Source organism: Dermacentor andersoni, chromosome 3 (assembly GCF_023375885.2).
Source record: "Dermacentor andersoni chromosome 3, qqDerAnde1_hic_scaffold, whole genome shotgun sequence".
NCBI lineage: Eukaryota > Metazoa > Arthropoda > Arachnida > Ixodida > Ixodidae > Dermacentor > Dermacentor andersoni.
In genome coordinates, this window is record NC_092816.1 from 167,438,042 (window position 1) to 167,463,483 (window position 25,442).

At 44.7% G+C, this 25,442-nt stretch overlaps 1 protein-coding gene, 1 long non-coding RNA gene and 2 other non-coding genes across 5 annotated transcripts in view; 1 reads left to right on the top strand and 3 right to left on the bottom strand.

The window, feature by feature from the left end:
• Nucleotides 1-12,889, top strand: part of LOC140216800 (uncharacterized) — a 157,981-nt gene extending 145,092 nt beyond the window's left edge. The window contains exon 2 of the long non-coding RNA XR_011893485.1: nucleotides 10,793-12,889. This is a non-coding gene — a long non-coding RNA (uncharacterized lncRNA). The remainder of the gene's footprint in view (nucleotides 1-10,792) is intronic.
• Nucleotides 12,890-12,977: 88 nt separating this feature from the next.
• On the bottom strand, nucleotides 12,978-21,641 carry LOC129383081 (uncharacterized). Of its 2 annotated transcripts, XM_055067333.2 has the most exons (6): nucleotides 21,162-21,641; nucleotides 20,949-21,047; nucleotides 20,715-20,792; nucleotides 18,860-18,897; nucleotides 17,503-17,722; nucleotides 12,978-16,605 (listed from the first exon to the last, which is right to left on the bottom strand). In XM_055067333.2, the coding sequence occupies exons 1-6, from the start codon at nucleotides 21,274-21,276 to the stop codon at nucleotides 16,529-16,531; spliced, it is 627 nt and encodes a 208-aa protein (XP_054923308.1). In that variant the 5' UTR covers nucleotides 21,277-21,641; the 3' UTR covers nucleotides 12,978-16,528. The 2 variants fall into 2 exon arrangements, with proteins under 2 accessions (XP_054923308.1, XP_072143455.1); XM_072287354.1 differs by lacking the exon at nucleotides 20,949-21,047.
• TRNAS-GGA (transfer RNA serine (anticodon GGA)) lies at nucleotides 18,121-18,195 on the bottom strand. The gene has a single exon. It is a non-coding gene; the product is annotated as a tRNA-Ser (tRNA).
• TRNAS-GGA (transfer RNA serine (anticodon GGA)) lies at nucleotides 18,404-18,478 on the bottom strand. The gene has a single exon. It is a non-coding gene; the product is annotated as a tRNA-Ser (tRNA).
• Nucleotides 21,642-25,442: the final 3,801 nt, after the last annotated feature.

A 25,442-nucleotide genomic window follows, 5' to 3' on the forward strand; every position in this document is an offset into this window, starting at 1 on the left:
TGTGTATATGTATATATATATATATATATATATATATATATATATATATATTAGCACATATGCTCCTCTTCACTGCATTTTGTACAATTTAGCCCACAAGATGTCTATGTTGCGGTCAAGTTTGCCCCCTTTGGGTTGTATTTTGTCCCCAAACAATAATCGTCATTTATCTTGCCCACATTTCCTTTCTTTAATACTGCGAGGCCGGTACTTCCTAGTCACGAACGGCTTGTGCGTAATCAGCTTGACACAACAGTCTCGACAGTAAAGTATCGAGCACCGAGTTTTCAAGAAAGGAAATATGCAAGTAAGGCAGATATGACGATTATCGCTGTAGGACAAGACAAGCCCGAAAGGGTGTAAACTTTTTTTTGAGTGTACTGTGGACTGTCAGCGGCTGTGAAATCTTCAACATCTAGCTCTTCTCTCTCTTTCGAGATAAAATTTAATTGCATCTAGAGAAGCCCCAGCCCTGGAAAACTATTCTCCATGTTAGACGGCAAGGGACTAAAGAAAGGAAGTGAGCAAAAAAAGAAAAAAAAAGCACGCTGACTTACACTTACATCCGTGCGAAATGCACTATCACAAAAGTGATTTTCTCATTGCCCTTGTGGAGCACAGCTCAGATATATTTTTGGTTGCACCACAAATCGTGTATTGTGTGGCTACTGAATTCCTAAAGACAGCCCTCACTGTTACAAAGCCTCTGCAAATATAAATCAATGGTCCCTGTCCTAGTTAACACAACAGGCGGGTACATGTATGGCATGCTAGACAAATAATTCTGAATAAATCCCTCTTGAGCGCATGGCCGTTAACGAGACCTTTAGCATTTTGAAATGTAAGTTTAGCTCTGAAGTGGTTAAATTGGTGATACAGCCATGGTCTCGAGGTAGCATTTTCTTGAATCTACTGTGTGTAAAACACTCACGATTGTTGACAGTTGAATTGTTACAATTGCAATCAGCAGAGAGACCTAATCTCGGCCTACATAGCTATACATACTAAAGGGCTCAGAGCACATATTCAACATTCCACCATCTTGCTTGAGTACCATCTCGTTTGCTTGAAAGTGGTGAGCTCTCAGGCTACATTTTCAATAACCATTGTTACTCACTAGCCTCCACTTTCAAAGATGTTTGCACGTGCTGCAACATCACCATTTCCCCTTCGGGGTGAGAGAAAGCTCTATTAGAACTGTTTATGACATCTGGGCCTTCTTTGTAACCCCTGGTATTTAGAGGCATACTTGATCAAGTGCCTTTACAAATTCACTGTCCTTCGTTATTAAATGTGACCACTGTAACTGCAAAAAGACCATTGAACACCTCCCCTGTCAGTCTTTGATGTCCAATGTCAGCCCTTTTAGAGTGTACCCACACAACTGGATAGTCGACCTTTCACAGAGGCTAGGATCCTGGGTGCTTGGCCATATTAATGAAGAAAGCTATGCATACATGCTCTTATGACTTTCTAAAATAAACGAATCTGAAAAGATACTTATAGACACCATCTGTCTTTTGTGCGAGTGAACTGTCTCGACTTGCATCCTTTTTTTCTTTTAAACCCTCATACACTCACCCCCATGCAGGGTAGCCAACTGGATGTACGTCTGGTTAACTTACCCGGCCTTCCTTGTTCCTTTCTTTCTCTCTCAGATGTAAACCCCATGCAGGAAAACTAAAAACCACACAATATCTAGTCAGCCATACCTCTTGAAACTAAGATGCGACATGCTTAAACAATTTCAGACGTGTAAATGCACCTAAAATACAAGTACAAAAGAAAGGACAACACACATGTAGCACATTCACTACTGATTCTTGTGCTTTCTTTTAATTGTCCTTGTATCTTATATACTTTTACAAGCCTGCAATGCTGAACCAACTCACCCAACTACCTACATTGCCTAAACCAATTCAATTAATATTTTGGTTAATGTATACCCAAGAATTCGTGCGATGACTGGCAGATTCTTCTCTTGCAGAACTTCATCCGACCAAACACCAGAGAAAAGAGTGATGCTGATACAGACATACAAGTTTTTTTGGCAGTGGAATATGTTAACTGGACAAACTGCTGCAAGCGTTGCATAGCAACATGCATTGAAGCTGGTGAGCAAGTTGAAGTGCATGATCTGCAAATTTTCTGCCAATAATTTGCATTGTCAGACATCTGTGAGGAAGGTGCAGAAAGGATTGCTGGCATCTGGACCAGGTTCTTGCTAAGTTCGTAGCAACTGCTATTACACTGGAGGACAAAATAAAGCAACCACTGTGCCACATGAAGCAGTATTCTCGCTTGTTGCCTAATCCAGCAAGGACAGAAAAAGAGTGGAGAATGCTGCCTTCCAAGCCTAATTACAAGCAATGCAAAAGCAACCTTGGAAATCGAATCAACTGCATCATTCTGGGCAGAAATGGGAGAAGTAAAAAGATAGGATGACATGCAAGAGTACAGAAATATCTGTACATTGGCCCAGCACATATTAACTTTATATTATTGCTGCAACTGAAGGAAGCTATGCTAAAAAAAAAGAGCAGCAGCTGGGCTTGGAGTAGAAAAACTGCATGCCATAATCACAATAATATCAGCTTTTGCCATGACTGGCAGGAGCTATGTCAACGTGTACAAGCATCAATCAATGACCAGCAAATTAAAGTCCAACAAACAGGAAGTGGACTAAATGAGACATTTGCTTGAGCTTTGGCAAAGTGTTATCACCTGGCATTTCTACTTTCATGGCCTCATCAATAAAATAATGTCGCATAAGTAATACAATATTGCTTTTGCTGTAATGGACTTTTTATTGTGTATTTGCTTATGTTAGTATACAATTTTTTGATGTAGTTCTATAGGTGCAACAAAGCACAAAATTTTTTGTTATAGATTGTATTGGAAGATTTCAATAATGGGGTTGTTACTCTTACATGTTTTTATGCCAACCCAGTAGCCCAAGTTGTATATTAGCTTGTGCCACTAGATGTGTGGATGTGTTATGTTTGTGATGCCATCGTGTTCGCTGCATTGTCGTCATTCCAGCTTTGTCATGCGACTCTCACGCTACCTGCGTTGGAACCAGATGGCTCACATGAAAAGATTCAGGTGTCTCAGCAGCAGCACACCCACCCGTTGTTGGTCACCTCCGTTTGAGATTCAAAAGGAAGTTTCACATGAGTGTTCATTTCGAATCACCGATAGCAATACCTCACCTTGGCATAGCCAACTACCTGTAAAATACTTCACATAACATCAATTTTCACATTGCGTGGGATTTGCGCAAGTTTATCTCATAGTTTTCATGTAGAGCCTTTTGGACCTTTATGTGGGGGATAATAAAATGGCTTTTCAAGTCTAGCTCCTCTGAAATATATATAATTCGACACCTTGCATGCTAAGCTGCAGCTTCTTAAGTCCCGAACTGGCATCAAGAAAGCCAGGACTGTAAAATGATACTGGGCTGGACAAATCAGTTTCCAAAGATTTATGTTGCGTTCTTGACCTCCTTTCCAGAGTTCCTGTGATAAGTTTGTGTGAAAAGACATTCTCAAAGCTAACATATGTAGCGACCAGGCTGAGAAGCTTTATGTCAAGAATGGCTTAGCTGGCTGATGGTGCCTTTGGTGGAGCAATGAATTGCAATTTTTTTATGATGTTATGAAGATAAATAACACCATAGTATGCAGACTTATGCTGCAGAAAGAAAGCAAGAAGCGAATGAGTAATTGCAAAGTGATCTGAATATTGTATCCCAGCTGTGCATGCCACATTACCAGAGAATTCTGCTGACCTTTAATTAACCTTTCCAGCGCAACATGTCTTTATCAAGCCATACCTTTACATTGGGTTGATATATGCAGGGATGCCCTTTCACCTTCATGTAAGCTTAGCTCTGTCAACAGCAGATGCACTAAAGCTGAACACTCTTGCTATCTACTTCACATATTGCAACTCAAATGAAGGAAACACAAGTCTTAACAGTAAACTTTTAAAAAGTGCATTTAAATACTTGTGCAACCTCCTTTTTGGAAAGACCATGTGGTGCCTAGAGATGTAGCTTGACAAGTAAGAAACTGATGTGCTTTTATTTGAAAATAGAATTGATTGATGTTTTGTGGGACAAGGTGCCTGGTGTCTCAATGAGCACACTTTATGGCTGAGAATATTTTTGCCATTGTGTCAGCTTTGAAAACTTGTCAGAATCTTTAATCTTGGTGCATTAGAAAACATCTTTACACAATATGAATGTAACCCTTGATGTCATTGAAAGAACAGTGCTGAAAACAATTCGATGAATACAGCAGAATGAAATGCAGAGAACTTAGGTGGGAAATAGGTAAGCAATTTACCAACCACATTATGAATGCAAGCAGCTGACACTTTATAGAATAAGAAAGCCCTGGAGCAAGTCTCTGGCTTGCAGTGCAAGACCTGTGCACACTTATGATGATATTGCAGTATTCATGGCAGGGACAGGACCATTCAACCTTACGCACTGTAACACTCTGTATATCTCTTTGAAATCTTCTTGTACCAACATGTACAAACTGCATGTTGCAAACAGTAAAATCATTGCTATTGTCCTACAGACAGTTTCCATGTTTATTGGATACTCATGTTAACAGCTGACTTTAAGCTTCCATACTGAGAGCTGGACGAGTTAGTGCGTTTTTGAAAGAGTAGAAACAGTGCACAAAGTATGAAGGACAGTGAAAACGCAACAGGAGCACTGACTTGCAACTGAATTTTTTATTCAGGTATACATACAAGAATAATATGCACACACCACGCAATGTGAAAAAAAGCAAGCAAATGAAGTGCAAACTATTAATCATGATTGACATTGCTAGAAAACACAAGCATGAGTGACGTCGTGAGTTAACTGCGACATCATACTAAATCCACGCAAAAAATCATGTTAGAACTTACATTGGCATTATGCGATTCAATAAATTCAACAGTATGCTTATAAACTACGTATTCTAACATTTTACTTGAATAAGGTGCTAAGAAGATCAATCTATATATAGCTACAAATGCCTTAGTCAGCAGATTTGAAAAGCGGGAGGACTTTCGTTTGTTTCAGAGATGAAAGAATACCTGTTGTGGGAGAATGCTGAGAAATAACAGCGATACTGAGGAGTCCATTGGGAATAATATGATGTACCAACATGCATTAGGAATTACGTCAGGATCTCCAAATTTATTAAATTTGCAGACATACTTCTATATTTTAACAATATTATTAAGGCATACAAATTTAAAAAAGAAATCCCACTACGTTAGTATTTGCCATAGCAAATGATTTCCTAGGGGTGCATGTACAATGGCCCCCAATTGAATATTGTACAACTAAAGCTCTACCACATTTGTTTGTACCCTGTTGATTGCAAGTCGCACAAGCCTGTTCCCTTAGTGAGTGAAACTCAGTGAAAGAAACTTGGCCTTCTTTGTGGAGCAAAGACAGTTGGCAAAAATGAAGCACACAAAGGTAGAGAGGTTTTGGTATAGCCTGTACAGTGAAAGATCCACTCAAGATCCAGGTGCTGTACCGTATCTTCAGAAGATAAGGCATTTATCTAAACACGAGCACAGGGTGTAAATGATCGCACTCCGATGCATGTGATACATAATGACAATCACCACGAAAGCCTATCGCATTACTATTACTTCCACAGGTAATTTTCATGGCTGCTATGGAATGGCTGTCTCACTGCACCACAATCTATAGCAACTAATACACTGGGCATTTTAAATGGTTCATGAAAGCGGGTTGGGCCCTGGCCTGACTAAAGCAGCGGCACTCGAGAGACACTTTTCAACGCCCAGCCTCGTGTGAGTCACTTGACACTCGTCACGGACACTTGCTGACATTGCCTTCAGGCGGGAACCGACCTTTCTGTTAGATTCACGTTTCACGTCCAGGCTTTCGTTACTAGGCTTCTGCGTGCGTAAGGCGACGCGAAATGTTTGAATGCACTTTGCTCATCGACAAAAGGCGCCCTTACTTTGCACAGCGATTTGGAAATGTGTATGCACCCTACATCGACGTCAATGCCGACGCGCACCACTTCTGCGTTTTCGAGCTCGAGAGCAGTGTGTCGACGTGGTGTCCAAGGCCAAACAGGCATCTGACTTTGCCAGAAGGCGTACACACAACTTAAAGAATCGCTACATACGACACACCCTGCAATATGCATGATCCGTGTCGGCACCATATGCAGTCGGCGCTGTGCTACCACGACTCTTCGAAACCGACAGTCCAAATGAGGCGACATGTCGTGCTGTTTCGTGGATGCAGCACAGTTCGTTCGAAGCTTCTGTAGCTTCGTAACGGCAACGTTATTCGTACTCGCCGATATTACACAGTGACCCAATATGCAGTCGGCGCTGTGCTACCACGACTCTTCGAAACCGACAGTCCAAATGATGCGACATGTCGTGCTGTTTCGTGCTGTTTCGTGGATGCAGCACAGTTCGTTGGAAGCTTCTGTAGCTTCGTAACGGCAACGTTATTCGTACTCGCCGATATTACACAGTGATTCAATACTACAGTACACACCACACAGCCACAAGGAATCACAACGGTCCTCCCACTGCGTGCACGCGTGTGTAGGCGCCGACAGTCATTTTCGATTTTAAAACGCAGCACAAAATAAATGCTTTATTTATTTAGGCGTAGTGTGTTTAACAACAAAACGATAACGTTAGCATTTCATGTATTTTTTACTAAGCTTTCTTTTTGTGACGTCATCATGCGTGGCAGCAGCGGACTCCACTTGGGGTCGTCTGCTGCCACGCGCGTGCACCCAGCGCCGGCCTATCTCGAACCCGGTGCTTGTCGCTAGGCGTCGCAGGCGCGGTGCGGAGCAGCCTCCGGGCCACACTGGACAAGTGTGATCGAGTCTGTACCACTGATCTCCACTAGGGGGCTCTGGATGGCGCATCGCCGCTTTCGGGGCCGCGCGCTCACACGGCAACCGGAAGTGACCGAAAGTGTGCGTGCTTGTCCCGGAAGTCGGCGTCTGCTGTGGTTTTCAACGGCGGAGTTGGCGTTTTTGCTTGCGCTTTGTTGCAGTTAGAACTGCACAGTTCAAATTGGCTATTGGAAGAGCACGTAGTGAATGTTTAAAGGCATAAAATATAACGTTTTCTGCTTGTATATCGTAGCAGTGCTCCCTAGAAATAGTAGCAGGAGCTCGAACGCAATATGAATAACACGATCTGGCGGGCTTGTTGGACCCAGTGGTTGGACCGTCCTGTCCGCCTTCTGTCCTTTTTCCTAACCGTGCTCGCGCTGCTGAAATCGTGTTGATAGTTCAGCGCTCTGTCCTGTCCGCCTTCTGTCTTTTTTCCTAACCGTGTTCGCGCTGCTGAAACAGTATAACGGTATGGAACGAAATATGGGCGGTCCTGTCGCTAAGCGGCTGATCAAGGCAGCCAGTTCAACAGAATTTACTTTCAGTCGGAACTAGTTGGCCGATTGTAAACGAAAATTCATCGCTTTTGCAGCGCGTTTAAGATAAAAATAACCTCAAACTCGCTCTGATGCTTGTTTCTAGGCGGTAACTTAGTACTAAATGGCATTTCAAAAAGGGATAAGAGACCTACGCTTGAGCTAGCACAGCCGGGCATTATTGCTGTTTTCAGAGTACACAGCACACATGCAGTATTTACCTTTCTTTGAAGGGTGGAGGGGTCTTCCAGAGAAGTCTGGTTGAAATGTTGGATAGCAGACTGAGGCTCCTCCCTCAAATCATTTGTGTGTTGTTCAACTTCGCAACCTCTGTGTGCACTGTTAGCTCTTTTGGAGGTTTCATAACTTAAACCAACCTGCCACAGTGCCGTATCAAGATTTTAATATGCGTTGCAGAGCAGGTGGTCAAACACTTTCTGCAGCCCTTAGCTACAATATGCTGTGCTGTTGGATCCACCTTGGAAATGGTAACCTGTAACGAGCTCCAAAACCTGATGGGTAATGGCTGCAGCCTATGAACGTATGTTATGGTTTTCTGGGGACCAACAACTATCTACAAATGGTCATCTCTTTACCAGTCATCATTCAGGTCTTGAAAAACAACTAGAAGAAAACATCAACGCACTTAACTTACATGTGTTTGAGGCCTTGACTAAGAACTAAATAAGTACACAAATAAAACGTGGTTTATTTAACTCGAAAATTGGCAGTTTTCTCACATCACATATTCCATTACCTTATTGGTGGTTGAAAAGTACCAAATTCGTCAAGCGCTTGCAGATGTTTGGGCTGTTGATCTTTGCTGTTGCTTGCTTTGCAGCGTGGTGCATTCTAATCTTGATGTAGCATCCAATGACACATTTAACCAGACGCACAAAATGATTTGAGTCAGCAGCTGACTCAAACATGTGCTCGTGCAGTTCTGGATACAGCTGGCCGAGCCGAGTTGCCGAGAGCTCACCCATGACCTTGGCTGTCCAGGCGCTATCCACATTTTGTCTCTTTGAAAGGCTACCGCCATTAACTTTTTCCTGGAGACGAATGACCTTCTCGGTCATCTCGCAGATATACGAGGTGGATGATGATGGCTTGGCAAGGCTTCCGCGGTTCTTCCTGTTCAAGAGCGCTGAAGAACATGCCTCTGCAATAGTAGCTGAGTGGCATAGGGTGCGTGGCATCTTGCGCTCTACCATACGGCACACAAATCCAGCAATGTATCGTACAACATTTTCTAAGTAGGGAGACAATACAGGGAGCTTTCCAACTTCCGCATCAAGTTCACTTTCACTTGGAAAGTCAGCGTGTTGCATGAGGTCTTCGGTGCCATTCAATTTTGCTGTCGCCATGTCTAGCTCATCAGCACAAATGTGGCTGGACACGTACAGGATGCGTGTCTCATCAAGAGATGTGCAATTGCCTGCACCGCCTTTGATTTGGTTGCGGGTGACGAGTCGCTTGTATGCAGATACAAATTGTGCCACTGTGGGATTATTGTTCCATCCCCCTCTTGCTCGCACAGCAGCAAAGAAGAGTTCAATGTGATCCTGGGAAAGCTTGTAAGTCAGCAGGTAGCGCAACAGAGGAGCTTCACTCAAGAGGAGAGTGGATGCCAGGCATTTTACACTCTCAATCGTAATAAGGAAGCCAAGAAATGGAGTTTTTCTTGGTGTCTTGAAGACAGGCGTGCCTATTACATCAGTGAGCCCCTTTATGTAGCTGTTTGCTTCTTCAAATCTTTAAACAGTGAAATTGCATCGGAGGCCATCACAAGTGATGGATGTGACATGCACTCCTGTGTCGTGCAACTTGGTAAGACATAACTTCACTATATTTGCACGTTCCTTTCCCGAGAGACCATTGATCAGGAAATAACCGCAGGGTATCTTCTAGTGAGAAACCAGAGATACAAGCATGAAAACTAGTGCTTCAGATGCAACTGCATTGCTGTCATCATCTACCTCATTTCCAATATCAACGTAGCCTCTGAACTTCTTTCCGTCCTATTCAAGATGCTTCCTGATGGCCATTTCGTCGACCACAAGATTGCACAGAAGTTCTTTGTTCTTGTTCTTGGCCTCATTGGCTTTTGATTTGATAGCATTTAGAGCTTCACCAGTGAAACCAGCTTCACCATTTACAGAACTATACCACTTGGTAATTGTTGATGGATGCGGCAGCGCACAATCAAGTTTCTCTCACATAGTTTTAGGCTTTTGTTGAGTAAAATGTTGCAGTGTAAGTGCAAACATGCGCAACATAGGGGGGTATTTTTCTCGGCTGTACTTGACAGACGTATCTCCTTCTGCTGGTGCATGTTTCAAAAGGCGTTGCATGATCTCTAGAGGCGCGCCTGAAAAACATCTTTCAAGCATTGCAGAGGCATCTTCTGAAACAAGGTTCTTCTCTTTGAGATCACTAATTATCTCAGTGAATGTGCACACCCTTTTTCTCAGTCGGCGCTCTCGTTCAAGGCTCAGCTTCAGCTTTTTCTTGACACCAACTACTGAGTCCACACAGAGATCCATTTTCCTCTTTAATGTCTTCGGAGACTCGAATACGGCGTAGTTGTGATCAGAGAGCTGTAAATAAACCACACGGAGTTAAAGCTTTTACAGGTGCAATGTGCAGAAAATTATGAGAGCTGAAAGCAGACATCTAGCGACACACAGACATCACAGCCAAGTAGAGCTAGTATATTTCAACCCATCAAACAAATTTTCAAAATACTTCAACTAGAATAGCACTGTGGCTTTTGCGTAGAATTCCTTTTCTTTGAAAATGTGAAAATACACTAAGATAATTCTCGTTTAATAGAAATGCCACAATGGTAATGCCTTAGGGAGGCTAAAGCATATGAATTTGATTATGGTGAGGTGACAAAGACTTACATTAGCTAAGTTGTCCTCAGTTGATGTACGAGTGCTAGTTGTCGGCTCATTCTCTGGTGTCGTGTCCTCAGCTGGGGTTCTTTCTATTGGTGGTTTCCTCCCAGCCGTTTTCTGAAACAGCCATGTGAATGGTGCTCAGTTCTTACCAAGACTGCATAACAGTAAAAAAAAAGTAATGCTGGTGTAGGTGCGATATGTGGAGAACAATATGACCATTATGGATGTGAAAATTAGGGATGCGGTTTCTTTTGCACTGAAAGCTAATTGTATAGCAAACAGTTCAGTCTGACAGGCAGATTCAAGGTCATACTTTATTAGAATAATAAAAATCCTCATGTAAATGTGCTGAAACAAGTAACATTATACATTGTGTTGACACCAGTGCTTTCCCTTCATATGGCCATCACACATTCAATTTATCATGCAGGCATGATGGACAAAGAAGTGACAGCTGACCTGTTGTCAGCCCCCATCTCTTCACTGGAGGAAGAAAACCACCGCCTTCAACATGACCTGGATAGTGCACGCAGTCGCCTGGCAAAGGCAGCCCCTGGAGACAGGGATGTGCTCCGCAGCAACCCAGACATGGTGGTGTTTTACACAAGGCTGCCAAATTATGCATTTTTGGAGGCTGTTTACAGCCTAGTTGAGCCTCATGTAAGGCATACATTACGAAACCGCCTGAGTAAATTTCAGGAAAGGGCCGTTTTCCTAATGAAGTTATGGCTTAACGACCTGTTACAAGATCTTGCATACAGGTATATTATTCTGTATTTTATTCTGGGCAACAGCCATACCCATATTCATTTGTAACATTAAGCTTCGTGCACTACGTAGAACTACACAGTTGAGCATGCAATAGCCATGTTGTGCTGGTGAACTTCATTGCATTAGCTTCAGTAACACTTATTGAAGCACATAAGAACTCGGCAGTTTATCTTACAGGTTTGGCATTCACCAGTCAACCGTAACGAGGATAGAAATGTGGCTTGATGCTGCTTACATCAGGCTCAGCAGTCTAATCAAATGACCAGAACGTGAAGATCTTCAAAGAACGATGCCAATGGCATTTCAAGAAACATTTGGCAAGAAAGTAGCAGTGATTCTTAATTGTTTTGAAGTCTTTGTGGACAGACCTTCAGCCATGGAATTTAGATCATTAACATGGTCTACGTACAAGCATGCGAACACCGTGAAGTACTTAATTGGCATCGCTCCGCAAGGTGTAATCACGCACATATCAAGAGGGCGGGATGGACGCACCAGTGACAATGCTGACAGAATCGTGTGGCATTCTTAGCAACCTGCTACCTGGCGTCTCTGTGCTGGCTGACAGGGGTTTCTTTATCTCTTATGCCGTGGGCATGTGTGGAGCGAAGCAGGAAATCCCAGCCTTCACCAAAGGGAAGCCACAGCTTGCTGCATGCTCTGTTGAGGCAACACTTAAGGCTAGCAAATGATAGGATTCATGTTGAAAGAGTTATTGGGTTAGTCAGGAACAAGTACTCCATTCTCAAAAGCACTCTTCCCACTGAATTTTTGGAGCCAAAGGTGTTTAACAGCATGAAAGTGAGCGCACTTGACAAGGTTGTATTTGTGTGTGCCGCACTTACCAACCTGTGCGACTCTGTTGTATCATTTGACTGACATGTGTCTATAGTGCAAAGCATCTAGAAAATGTACAGTACCTTTTTTACGACTCCTTGCAGTCATTACAAAATCATTTCCGCGATTTAGGTGCCCTCTTCAAATTAACACACTGGAAGTGAAACTATTGTCGATTGCAATGCTTCCCATCACACCTAATCATGTCTCCATATACTGGCTGCTGACAGTGGCAATATTTATCATCCTGACTGCCTGCACTTTGCTCCACTACTACTTCTTCAGCAGCAGTGGTCCAATAACGGAAACAAAGTTAAGGCAGGAGAACTCGTTCAAAATACAATGCACACTTATCCACAATTTCGTTGCAGAACTCCTTATCAAACATTACTCTTTCAATAAAAATATCTTTCTATGTCCATACTACAAAATCACAGTAGTTTCTTTTGCAAACAAACATCTGCATCATTACTTGCTTGAAGTAATGATGGTTTCTCAATAGCTTTGCATCATTGCCATCAATTACACGATACGATCGTTGCTGCTCTGGAGTTTCGCAAATAAGTACATCTTTTGCAGAGTATGGACATTTTATCTCCAGAAGGCCAGCCCCAAAACAATTGCAATGTAAAAGGCCATCAAGAGTTGCAGCCAACAATGGTCCTTCTATGCTTATGTGGAGGCCAGACATTTCGCATTTAAAGCCTAGATGGTGCTTCTGCATTGCCTCTATGTAAGTTGCCCTCGCAGCAGCTTCTTCTTTCCCCATTGAGTTGCTGCAGTCTGGAATTTGCAGTCCACCGGGTAGCACAGTCTCTTCGGCAGGCTCTTTGAAGAATCGGTGAATGATGTTAATACCGCTCCTGCATTTGAAGCTGTAATGCGTCCAGTCCGAAATAAATTCCACTTCTCGGATGCAGATTGGGCCTTCGTCTGCTTCTCGATCAATGCAACACATGCAGGAAATTGCAATTCATGTGCAAACAAGCACAAATATTTATCCTTTTGATTGCTTTTTAGCTCTGCTGTAATGTTTTAAGGATGTTGTGGATTCATGACAATATTGCATACATTTGAGGGGCCCACGCAGCATGTGCAGGTTTAGCATAAATTAATTATGATTGTGAACAGATGCTGACACACGGCTGCACGGCACATTACAACAATAACAACCTGCAGAATTAGTTTTTTAGCAAGGTTTGGCTCTAAGCAAGCTACAAAGAGACGAAGAAACTTACATCAGGCTCAATTGAGAGGTCCTCCAAGACATTACGGCATTCTGCCTGTACATCCTCCAAGGAAATTGGGCACTGCTTCCTTTGCAGATTGCAGAGGTGGAGCTAAGGGTACTTCAAGCCCAAGGGAATGTAGGGGTCAGCAAATTTTTGGGCAAGCGAGAGAAGTGCTGGCCTACCCTCACATTTACTCAATGATGAGAAAAACTTTAACATCTCGTCCTCTCTCGGCTTGGGCATTTCAACACTTGGTGGGTCGCGGGGGACAGCCTCAGTGTCGTCCAAGCGGCGTTTTTCATTGCGAAAGACGCGAAGTTCATCTCTGCCACCGGTCGGCATTCCAGACTGACGAGATGAGGCGGTAGCCATGCATTTTGCCCATCTGTGCATGATCGGCCATCCCGGCGTGTCACAACAGCCTCCAAATAAAAGAGCACTGCTCCAACGTGTGAGCACGCCTCCCCGAGGCCAGCCATGCACATACAGTGCACGCACAAAACTTCCCCGTGAGCTTTAATTAACAGCCTTGGCAGCAGCGGCTTATCTCTGAACTCCTGAAAGTGGCCGACCTGCACAGTGAGAAAAGATACATCAGTGTTTAGCTTACGCGATTAGACACTGTGAGCACGAATTCGGGCGTATGAAGCACGAACATGTCAGCAGCTCCACCGGTGATCTAGCGACAAGTACGACGGACTGGGCGCCACATCCATTGCTTGCTCCATCGCTATTTTTTCTGGACGACTGAAAAAATGCCCCAAGCCGCTGACATGTGGTACATTATATAAGTACAGCCTACCTTTCCAACGACGACGACGTTGCCATCACGAACTGGTGGCTCTCACTCGCTCACTCTTGATGGCTCCACAAGATCGCTGGTGACGTAATTATGAGCCTCCAGGGATTTATAGCGCTTTAGCTGCACCCGCGTCACGAAACTCGTCCCGTGGACTAGATAGTCGCTGATGTCCGCACGATTCACACTTCGATAAAAACCAACATTGTTCGTAAAGTGGTCGTCGGACAGCGCCAACGGGTCATCTCCGCCGCATTTCGCAATTTCGATGATATATCTGCTGCACTCGGGCTCAGGCAGTGACCTTGCGTAGTAGTTGAGTTGCATGTTACACTGGAGTCGCGCCGATCGAGAAGTACACATCAGCTTTTTGTGGCGAACGGATTGTTGAAAGCGTCAGTAACAAAAGCGTTTTCACAGCTAAGCCAGCCAAGCACAACCACAAACATGGCACTCGACGCAAGGCACTGTAGTGCCACATTGCGGCCGAGTTTCAGTGCATACTCCCTATTGATATTTTTATCCATGTAATAGCTACACTAATATTTTCCAAGTGCTACAAAACAATGTAGCTACTTCCAACTTGCAACTGAGTGGCATGTGCTGTCACGATCCACCCGGGTTCGTGAACAAGGGAGGGCTCGAGGCACCCTCCGTTAGACACGCTCCACAGCGTGGTGGTGCTGAACGATGACTGACCGCCGAGCAGCCGTGCTCGTCGGTGTTCATTGCGGTGCGGTGACCAATGTTGCCTGCCGAGCTTAGCAGGCCACCAAGCCTGGCGGCGAACGAACATTATGCCTGAGAGGGCGTCACATGCTTGCTACACCCCCTTACCCCCAGTTTGTTTGTTAAATAAAAAACAAACGTCCATATGAGGCTCTGCCTCCACCCTAGCTGGGTCGACGCTGCCTGCTATCCAGGCGAGTAACGGTCCGGTGGCCTCCGCCGTCGACTACTTCGCCTAGGCACCGGTGTTGATGGGTCGGGTGTGGCAACGCCGGGTGCTGCTTGAGCCAGCCTCGCTCTATCCAGAGGGTCTGTAGTGGCCGGCCTCGTGAGTGGTGCTGGGCTTGACACCGGCCCAACGGGTACCGCACCACTGGCTACGGTTGCCGCATCCGAGGTGGGTGGTGCTCCGCTGGAAGCGACTGGTGCTACCGCTAGTCCTCCTGCGGGCTCGAACTCAGAAGTGGCAGTCGAGGGTGCTGGCCAGGTCCCGAGGCGAGGCCTGACATGGTCGGCGGGTCTGTGCCACATGGCCCCGTCTGGCATGCGGACGAACAGCGATGAGGCGCTGGCAGGAGACACCGCCTGTCCGGCAGACCAGGCTGGGCCAGGACGGAAGTTGCTGGCGAAAGCTGGAGCTCCCGACTCTGGCAAAGGCCCGGGACGGCACCCTTGGTCAGCAGCCAGCTTCTGCTTCAGCTGCTTCAAAAGCACTGTGGATCAGAAGGCCGGATGCAAGACGTCCAAGGGTGTCTTGACCATCCGACCCAACAGGAGCTCACAGGGGGCACGGCCAGTGAGATCCTGGCGCGTGGTCTGGTACTGAAATAGTATCCGGGCAATCTGCGTCCGGAAATCTTCAGTCTAGCTCTTCTTGAGCTTGTCTTTGATGGTTTGCACCACCCGCTCGGCTGCACCATTTGAAGCAGGGTGGTACGGCGGAACCATCATCCAGCGGATTCCGTTCTTCGTCAGCCAGGCCAGGTACTTTGTGCTGGCGAAAGCAGGACCATTGTCAAACACGATGACATCCGGCAAACCCTGGGTGGCGAAGACCTGTCGTAGCGCTGCAATGGCCTTGCCTACTGATGGAGTGGTGACAGGTAGAACCTCCACCCACTTCGAAAAGGCATCCACCACCACCAGGAAGTAATGGCCCTTGAAGGTTTCCCCCAAATCCACATGTAGGCGGGACCAGGGTCTTTGTGGGAACGGCCAAGGGGTGCTTTCCACATGACGCAAGGCTCGCTGATGCTCCTGGCAGATTTAGCAGCTCTGCACCACATGCAGGCTGGCTTCCGGGTATTCTGGCAGACGAACGCCCAGTGCATGAGAATCCAGTTTCGGCCCAGCAGCGTCGGCGACGACCCCTTGGTTAAGTAAAGGGGAACGTTTGCCTCCATGTCGCCAAAACAAATGCTGACCTGTGCCTGACCCTGGACCTGGGAGTTGCCCGGAGGAGCTGCGCAGCATCACGCCCGAAGCCTCGACGGACACGTGGGGGAAAGTACGCTTGAGGAGTTTCCCGGCCATTACTCCCAGGTGAAAATTTGCAACTGGAATGCAACTGGTCCCAGTTCAACTGGTTTATGGAACAATTCCCAGTTCCAGTTGCAACTGGTTCCAGTTGGTCCCCATTGCAACTGGTCCCAGTTGGTCCCCATTGCAACTGGTCACAGTAGAAGCCTACCAAAGGCGTCTTCTCCTGATGGATTTCACGCAACAAAGGCAGTTTAGCTTTTTTTTTATTTATTTGAACTCCATCTTTCGAAGGGCCTTCGAGACATATTGTATTTTCTCAGTGAGGAGCCTTGACAAATTCTTGAGTGTGTCGGACATCCACATTCTTCTGTTGGCCCCAGTGCTGGATTGTAACTGAAAACAATTGTAATGTTTCTTATATAAGCAAAAAATTAACTTCAAGAATCATACAATGATATAGTGATTGGAGCGGAATATAGAAAATATTCTCATTATGACAAATTATCTTATCTGTGTATGTTTAAATTAGATTATCTGCACAAGCAATAACCTAAGAATGAAGTGGTAGAAGTACCACTGATTAATTTAGGGAGAATTTGCTTAGATGCTTCAGCTAATAACACTTGATCATTCCCATGAGACTACAATAAAGGCATGCTCTTCGAATACAAAACGTTTTGGCCTTGTAAACAAACTTTTCAATGTGCCAAGAAACTAGGACTAAACACGACCCTTGTGTCCTTTGATGAATGGTTCAGTTGAAACTCACTTCAGTCCACTTAAGGTCACTTGGGTGCTACATTTCCAGAAGTTGTGCACTTCAACGTAATGAAAATTTTGTGATCATTACTTCATAGATGTCCGTGTGAAAATTACGACTGTTGCCAAGTCTTCCAGTGTTCATTTGTCTGTGACAGTGTGAACATAAGCTTTCTGACACCATTTGCTGTGACTTCTTGGTTTGCAAATTATAGTAATATAACACAAGATACTCCCATAGATGAAAACTATCAGCACATCTTGAGAATACATTTTCAAGCACGGAAGCACAGAGAAAAAATGCTGTCTGATTCTGTAGCAGGGCCTTGCACAAAGTTCTTAGGCTGCCACCAAGCAATGTAAAGTAGAAGCAGTACAAGAAATTAAAGGCAATGGAAAGAGAAGCTGTGCGTTCTTCCATCATTTCAGTATAACCACAACCTACCCAAATGTTTACTGTTTAGTGAGCTGCAGCATTCAAACCCAAAGCTGCATTTTTAGTGGTGGCATTAACATTTTGTGACAGCTTACCCACTACGACATCCACCTTTTTTGGGGTGAACTGCTGTTTCGGCAGCTCGCCCAATGCCCTCTTCCTGGGGGCTACATTGCCGCTGACGCTCCTTGTGGCAAGGACCGTGTTACTCCACAGACCCTGCACTGTATCCTTACACACAAGCGTCCCTTTCTTGTCGGCACAGATTTTAGCCGCTTGTGCTCCAGAAATACAGAAGCCATCTTTTAGGTGAAACTGCAAAAATAAAACTGCAATGGTCAATGATCTTCAGACTAGTTTACGTAACCTGCACACACACCACCCATGAAAACAGAAAAGGGGCAGCCTCCAAATTAGCTTCACAGAGTGTCACATAGAGGCTACAGGTTGTGCTGCTACGAGCAGGCCAGTGCATTTTTTCTTTTACCATGTTAAAGGCAAAAACAATTACTACCATTACTACCTCCAAACAGTACTACCTCCCAAACATTCCCATTTAGTTTTCATATGGTGCTTGACCTTGTTGTAGTTGGCTTACAGTACTTATACAATGAATAAAGGGAAAATCAGACATCCACCCGTTCGTAGCAATTGCTACAAAGGAAACCCATACGGGTTCCTCGAAAGAAAAGCCTCAGAGTTGAAGAAAAATTCGTCCTGGTCCGGGACTCGAACCCGGGACCACCGCCTTTCCGGGGCAGCCGCTCTACCATCTGAGCTAACCAGGCGGCTAGCAGATGGCAGGGCGAAGTCGAATTTGTCGACAACACGAAGCAAAGGCAAGTGTTTGACGTAGTAGTTCTGCGGAAACCCGTAAGGTGGAGAGAAGTAATGAATAAAGGGAAAATCAGACATCCACCCGTTCGTAGCAATCGCTACAAAGGAAACCCATACGGGTTCCTCGAAAAAAAAAAGCCTCAGAGTTGAAGAAAAATTCGTCCTGGTCCGGGACTCGAACCCGGGACCACCGCCTTTCCGGGGCAGCCGCTCTACCATCTGAGCTAACCAGGCGGCTAGCAGATGGCAGGGCGAAGTCGAATTTGTCGACAACACGAAGCAAAGGCAAGTGTTTGACGTAGTGAACGTCAGTACTTATACAAGTACGTCACAGGTTTCTTCTACCACTGACACATATTATGACACAACCAAACTGTGACAATTTAGCTTGTTTGCTTACATAACACCATAAGGAAATCAACACACTAACAACGAGCACAGAAAGACATGAAAGCAGTGGGCGAGCTGTAATTAGTTGACTCGTTTTAAAACGCCTCAATTGAAGTATGTTGCACTAAACACATGCAGTAATTGTGCTATATATGAGCAAAATACTTCTGTTATTATTCTATGACAAACTGCTAAGCAGTGGTTAAGCAACAAAATATCGCTTACGAAGCCGTCTTCCGTATATGAAAAGTTTGGCTTCTGTGCTGTAAGCAGAAAAAGAAACGTTTTTAGCAGACAACAGTTGACATCTGGCCTCGTTTGTATGACATTCTAACAGGTTTTAAATGCTAGCAACAAGAGGAGTGAGACAGAAGCTTACATTCAATGAGTGGCACTGAGGCACACACACACACACACACACACACACACACACACACACACACACACACACACACACACACACACACACACACACACACACACACACACACACACACACACACACACACACACACACACACACACATATATATATATATATATATATATACACAACACATGCCTTTAAGTGCCACAGGTAGTGATAAGACTTTCTGTGCCAAAAAACGGTCAGTGTCAGAGCACAGACCATTAAAAATAACAATTCTTTTTCTGACAGAGAAGCGGCAGAGTGAAGCTAACTTTGCAATTTTCGCTGCTTCCAATTACTAATCTTATTATTGCTCTGTGTTTCTGCAAAGCTAAGATCCCTTGAACGTATGGTTTGCACCCAGATGTGCTACAATGAAGCACAAGCTGCTCACTGCATTATTTCCCGACATTATAATGCTCTCTTAAATTAAGATGCAGGCAATGGCCCAACTAGCTGGCACAGAGCTTGCCAAAAAACTGCGGTATCCGCTAAACAACTGCTTCTTTGCAATCCACAAAAAGTACTAAAAGCCATTTTTTTTGCAAGAACACGTACGTCCTATCTGGTAGTGGACTACTACTCTTACATATTGCTTTTGACTATCTTGGGACTGAAAAAAAGTGCTTTAACAACACTTTCTGTCAGACCACTCAAACTGTGCAAGAATTTACACAAGTAAAGACAGCACAACAGCGACATTGCTGCCTATAATGTTGACTTGAAAAGACTGGAACACTGCGCCGTTAAGGTATCGTTTTGGCCCCATGCAAGTCAGAAACCATTTGCAAGTGTAGTCCACAACCAGATAGCACACATGTATGCTTGCAAAAATGCTATTTAATGCCTTATTTGAATTGCAAGAAAGCAGTTGTTTAGCAAGTGAGCCAAATGGGCCATTGCCTGAAGGTTATATTAATCAAGTGTTACAATGTCAAGAAAGGACGTAATAAGTGGCTAGTGTTGCATTCAGCACATGTGGATGCAGACAATTTTTTTTACAAACCTTGGTTTTGCCAAGACAAAGTCAAAGTAACAAGAATAATAGCTGTAGAAGCAATCACTGCAACTTTAGGTGCCCTTTGTGCCTCGCTCTGCCAGAAAAAAATATATTTCATTGGTTCTGGTGTGCATTACGATATTGCGCCTGTTTTCTCATGTATCAAAGCAAGAAGTCTTCCCAATATCCATGGCATTTGTGAAGGCATGTGTGGATCCTCAGTGTATATGTGTGCCTCGGTCTCGAGTAAACCATTTACCAGAAATTTAGTGCTCGTTCACACTACCAGTCATGGAAGCATAGTCTGAATAAGCATATGTAGCCACATGTAAAGCAGTGTTGTTTACTGTGACAGTGACATAAGCACCGTGGATTCGACAGGGATCTGATTGCGGGGATTCAAAACATTGCCCTTTTCTGAAATTCGCAATGCTTTTATCGCAGTATATATGTTGGAAGGAGGTCATGCAATCTAAACCATTGCGAAAAAATGGACCCCTGGCTTAAACCACAAGGAGCACTCAATCGTACTCGAATGTGTTCCAATAACAACTCTGGAATTGACAGGAAGAAATGCAATGTACATTTCACTGAATGCACATTTAAACGATGCGAATGGTTATGAAATATGTATAGCATTTGTAGTACAAATTTATGCTGTATAAAATTACCTTCAGTCTGGGCGGGCTGTGATGCAGTGGGTTCCGCATGTGGAATACTCCGCAGTGCTGGTGGAGTTTCTGGCAGGTCTGCATGGAGAATATACAAAAGGATATATACATTTCTCCCACGGCTTTCATCAAAGATGAACATGCTTCTTCAAAAGCACATAAGCCAACAGCAGCAATGTAAAGCTAAAAATGTCCCTTTGTATGGCTGCACTGCTTGGGCCCCGCACAGCTTACCATGTCTTTCATCATCCCCTTCAAGTGGAATTTGGGCCATTTCAGAGCCTGCAGGACTTGCAGGCCCGCCAGATGGGAGGAATTTAAACCTCGCTTCCACTAAAACAATGATTAGAACACATGATTTATGTCTTTTATAAACTTGTGATTGTCAAATGTGCATTCCTTGCAGTGCAAAGTTGAACACCAGCATGAAAACATAGAGGCACTTACAGTTAAATATCTGTGACTGGAGGCAGCGTTGCAATGTCATTGTTTGTTCAAGCAGTTTTCGATTTTGATTCTGCAGGTCGAGGGCTCTTCGCTTCCAAATTTTTTTTTCTTTCATTGCTTGAAGCAACTCACTTCTAGAGCAAAGCGAGTCACTTTCACACGAAGAACTCGACGGAGTTCGTGTCCATTTCGCGCCCTGCAGGCAAGATAAATGTCAGCTTTGCAATACATATCAGCTAGCTACTAAATTCAAGTTGCACTTACCTTTCTTTGTCCAGCTTGGCTCGTTGGAAGACATTCATTGCTGATTAATGCAGCCTTCACATTTGATTGCAAGATTTGTTCATACGCCATTGTCTTCGCAGCGGCACGATGATGCTTTCGCCTCTACAGACAGAAAAAAAGAAAGCATGCACACTTCCCTCGTGAAAAACTATTGGTGGAGCAGCACTCCTATCCAGCGGCTCATACATGTGTATGCAGGAGTACAATTTTAATTTAGACTAAATGAAATGTGCGAACAATGCATGCTGTACTTTGTTGATATACTTGGCTTATACTCCTGTGACAGTTGGTAAAATATCATTACCTTTCTTTCTTTTTATCTTCATCTTCAGTTGTGTCGTCGTCCACATAGAGTTTTGGTATGTGCACCCTCTTTGCCGTTTGCCGTTTCTCCAAGCCGTCTCGTGTGCCTTTAACACGCAAAAAATAGAGCATTATGTTTCTTGCTTTCCTAAAAAGTTTCACCTAACATCCTAGCAGCCAAGAGTACGTTTTGAATAAGTTTGTGAAAGCAGCCGAAGTCCGGTGGTGTAATATTTATTTAACCAGCAAGATGAGTGAATGTATTAAACCCGCATAATATTACCATAACTCCATCAATCAACTTCCCATGCATCAGTTTTAATCTTACTTTAGTATTTTTATTTGCACACATGTGCATATCTGCTTTACTGCCATATATTTTCGCATATCTTCATTTACACATGTATATTTCGAGATATAGCGTAGTTTTTTTTTGTTTATTACCGGTCCTGCATTCCAGCTCCAAGAGCGATCGTCGCCGTTAAATGAATCAGTGCAAATTAAACAAGGATCTACAATAACTTGCATGCTGTCTACATGCGAGTGTCAGATTTTGTAAGTAATCGGTTACGATCCCGAATTGGTTCTGTTCGCAAAGCACGGTCTCCAGATATGCGAATGTTGCGAGCGACTTCAAAATTTTCACAAGTGGTAGAGAAATAGAAACACCTTCATAAACGAGAATGTTAGCCACTTACGGTCCAACATCAAGATCTGTCCACTGTAGGGTCCCGTGTTTTCTTCATTGATGTCGTCCCGCCACATGACAGAATACAGCAATCGATTATCAAAATCTGTTTCATGATTTGGGTCTAATCCCTCGATGTCGTCAATGTGCACGATGTGAAGACGGTTGTTTTCTTCGTGGACAAAGCGTACGAGTGCGAACATGACGTACCTAACGCTAATAGTAATTAAAATAAAACAAATGAGCCAAAGAGAAAGGGCGGCGGATTCTAAACAAATTCGGAAGGCAAGAGACTATTAAAAACAACAAAAGCTGAGTGAGATATATGAACTAAGCGACGAGCGAACAAAAGACAAACGACCGAAAACACAACTAACCACTGACGACGAAAGGCACAAGAAAAATTGCAAAGGCCGATGGCAATAGTATGCAATAAGCGACACATCGGCTTCCATGACGGGTGCGACTGTTTTCACAACAAATCCGTGCAGGGGCGGAGCCTCGCCTCGATGACGTATCACCATTTTCTTTTTTTCCGCCTCTGTTTGGTGGCGCGGTCAGTGTGCGGCGCTTCAGTGGAGTGAAATGTCGGCGCGCGTACCATATTCGCGGCGCGCGTTTTGTTTCGCTTGTGAATGCGCGGAATGCAACGATGAGCGAGCCTCTCTCCCATGGCTACCTCAAGTCAGACGATGAGCTTTTTGAGAGGTCCTTGGCTGCCGTCAACGAGAGGTATGCTGTGCGGACATCAGGAGACCTGAACAAGCCGTCTAAATGTAAGGATGTATTGACTGCTTCTTAATGCTTCGCTCTGCGTGTAGATTTAACATTGTAAAACGCAGTAGTTATTTTAACCAGGGACTCAACATAGCAGAACGACTTGTTTTCAGTTGCGGTTAGTGCGCAACACTAGACAATTCATTCATCTTGATTTGCTTTTTTGAAGATCGGGTTATATATTGTTCTGGTTACCGGTTCAGAGTTCCCCTAGCACCGATTTAATTCGGTTTGAGTGGAGTATTGTTCTGGTTACCGCGACATGACCCGATCTTCAGAAATTCTGATAAATGTAAAATTAACAACTGTTATTTTTCGGTTTTCAGTCATAATTACAACCGCGCACGCAAGGTAACCACGAATACAAAAAATGAAAGGTCTGCCCCTGTGCTCTTTACATATTTGATTTGAATTCAAGACAGAGCTGCGCTTGGGCGTTTGTTGTGTTTGCATCTGCGCTATATTTTTAATACTGAGAAAGCAATCGTGCGCAACACGGGACACGAATTTCGGTGGGGCTGTACTATGTGGCTAGAACGGCCACCATAGCTGTACTCCATGTCGTGACACGCCCGTTTGTGCCATCCGTGGTCCTGCTACAAGGCATAGGCCTAATATTGAACTCTGTATACGAGAAGCTGAATCGTCAGCGTCGAGCTTTTTTGTCGTGTTATATTAAAATTCCAAGGCCCAACCAAACTGTAACATGTTGGTTTTTTGGCGCTGCTTGCAAGTTGTTACTTAAGACCACACAAAAAAGTCTGGGTAATTAATAATATTAATTATTATTATTATGGCTGAGGAGAGCCAGAATTTCTAGCCAGAGGCATGCATATCTTAAGGTTTGTTTGCTGCCCGTAGCAAATAATAAAGGCAGATTCGATATTGCCTCTGCCATGCATAAAATCAGGCGCCGTCATTAAATCGTCTTTATTGTTTATTTTCAGCCAATGTCGTCTTCTCCACAATCCACTGCGGATGCCATATCTTTCTGGGGAATGTGCCATTTCGAGTTGTGAAGGAAACAGTCAGTCTGCAAGTTCGGAATGGAATACTACAAGAAGACTCAGGGAGAAAAAGACCAGGTATGTTACATGGATGCACTTGCAAACACTTCACTCTCATGCAGATATCCAGCAGCCTTCGAACTCAAAGAATGTGTGCAAGCAGTGTAAAGAGGATACTTCGCGACAGCTGTCTTTAACTTATTTTCCCTTATACAAAGCCCCTTTCAGGGCCCTCAGGTTGTTCCTAGTGTGAAGAAGACGCGCCTCGCGGCACAGACACATCGCCAACGCGCGGCTCGGCTCCGCTCGCGCTGTTGATTACTGTCGCCTTTTTTGGACAGTGCTTCGGGCTGTCTCGCCGTTCCCGGTCGCTGAGCTTTTGCCTTAGGAGCCGCCAATAAACCTCTTCTCAATTGGTGGAGGTGCTGGGACTCAAACCCCGTCGCTTGTAACCCTGGAGCTGCGATCAAGAACGCTATCGCCCGCCATGACCGACAGCTCATCCCAAACGGCGCCGACGCCACAGTCCGTCACTTGCACCGGCGTTGCACGACAACGCGACCCCAAGATCTTCAGCGGTGCAGACGACGAAGACGTAGAAGACTGGTTGGCGTCATATGAACGGGTGAGCGCGCACAACAAGTGGGATGATCCAGCGAAGTTAACCCACGTCATATTTTATCTGGCTGGTGTTGCCCAACTCTGGTTTCACAACCACGAAAGTGACTTACCCACATGGTCAATCTTCAAGACAACCTTTACAGAAGTGTTCGGCCGACCCGCTGTTCGCAAACTGCGCGCTGAACAACGCTTGCGCGCCCGAGCACAGCAGACGGCAGAAACATTCACGAGCTACATTGAAGACGTCGTGGACCTGTGTAAACGAGTCAACGCGGCAATGCCCGAAGCTGAGCGAATTCACCATATACTGAAGGGCATCGGTGACGGCGCTTTCCAGATGCTTCTAGCCAGGAATCCGCGCACTGTGTCCGAAGTCGTCAGCCTATGCCAACGTTATGATGAGTTACGGAAGCAACGCGCTTCGACTCGGCGTACTCTGGGCAGCGACGACTTGGTGGCAAGCCTTGACAGCATGTACGACCCATGCTCATTACTTCAACGGGTCAAGGACTTCGTGCGTGAGGAAGTTGCCCGCCAACTTTCTTTAGTCCCCTTCACTCAGGAGCCCACCTCCCGTCTTCCAAACACGCTCCGCACTCT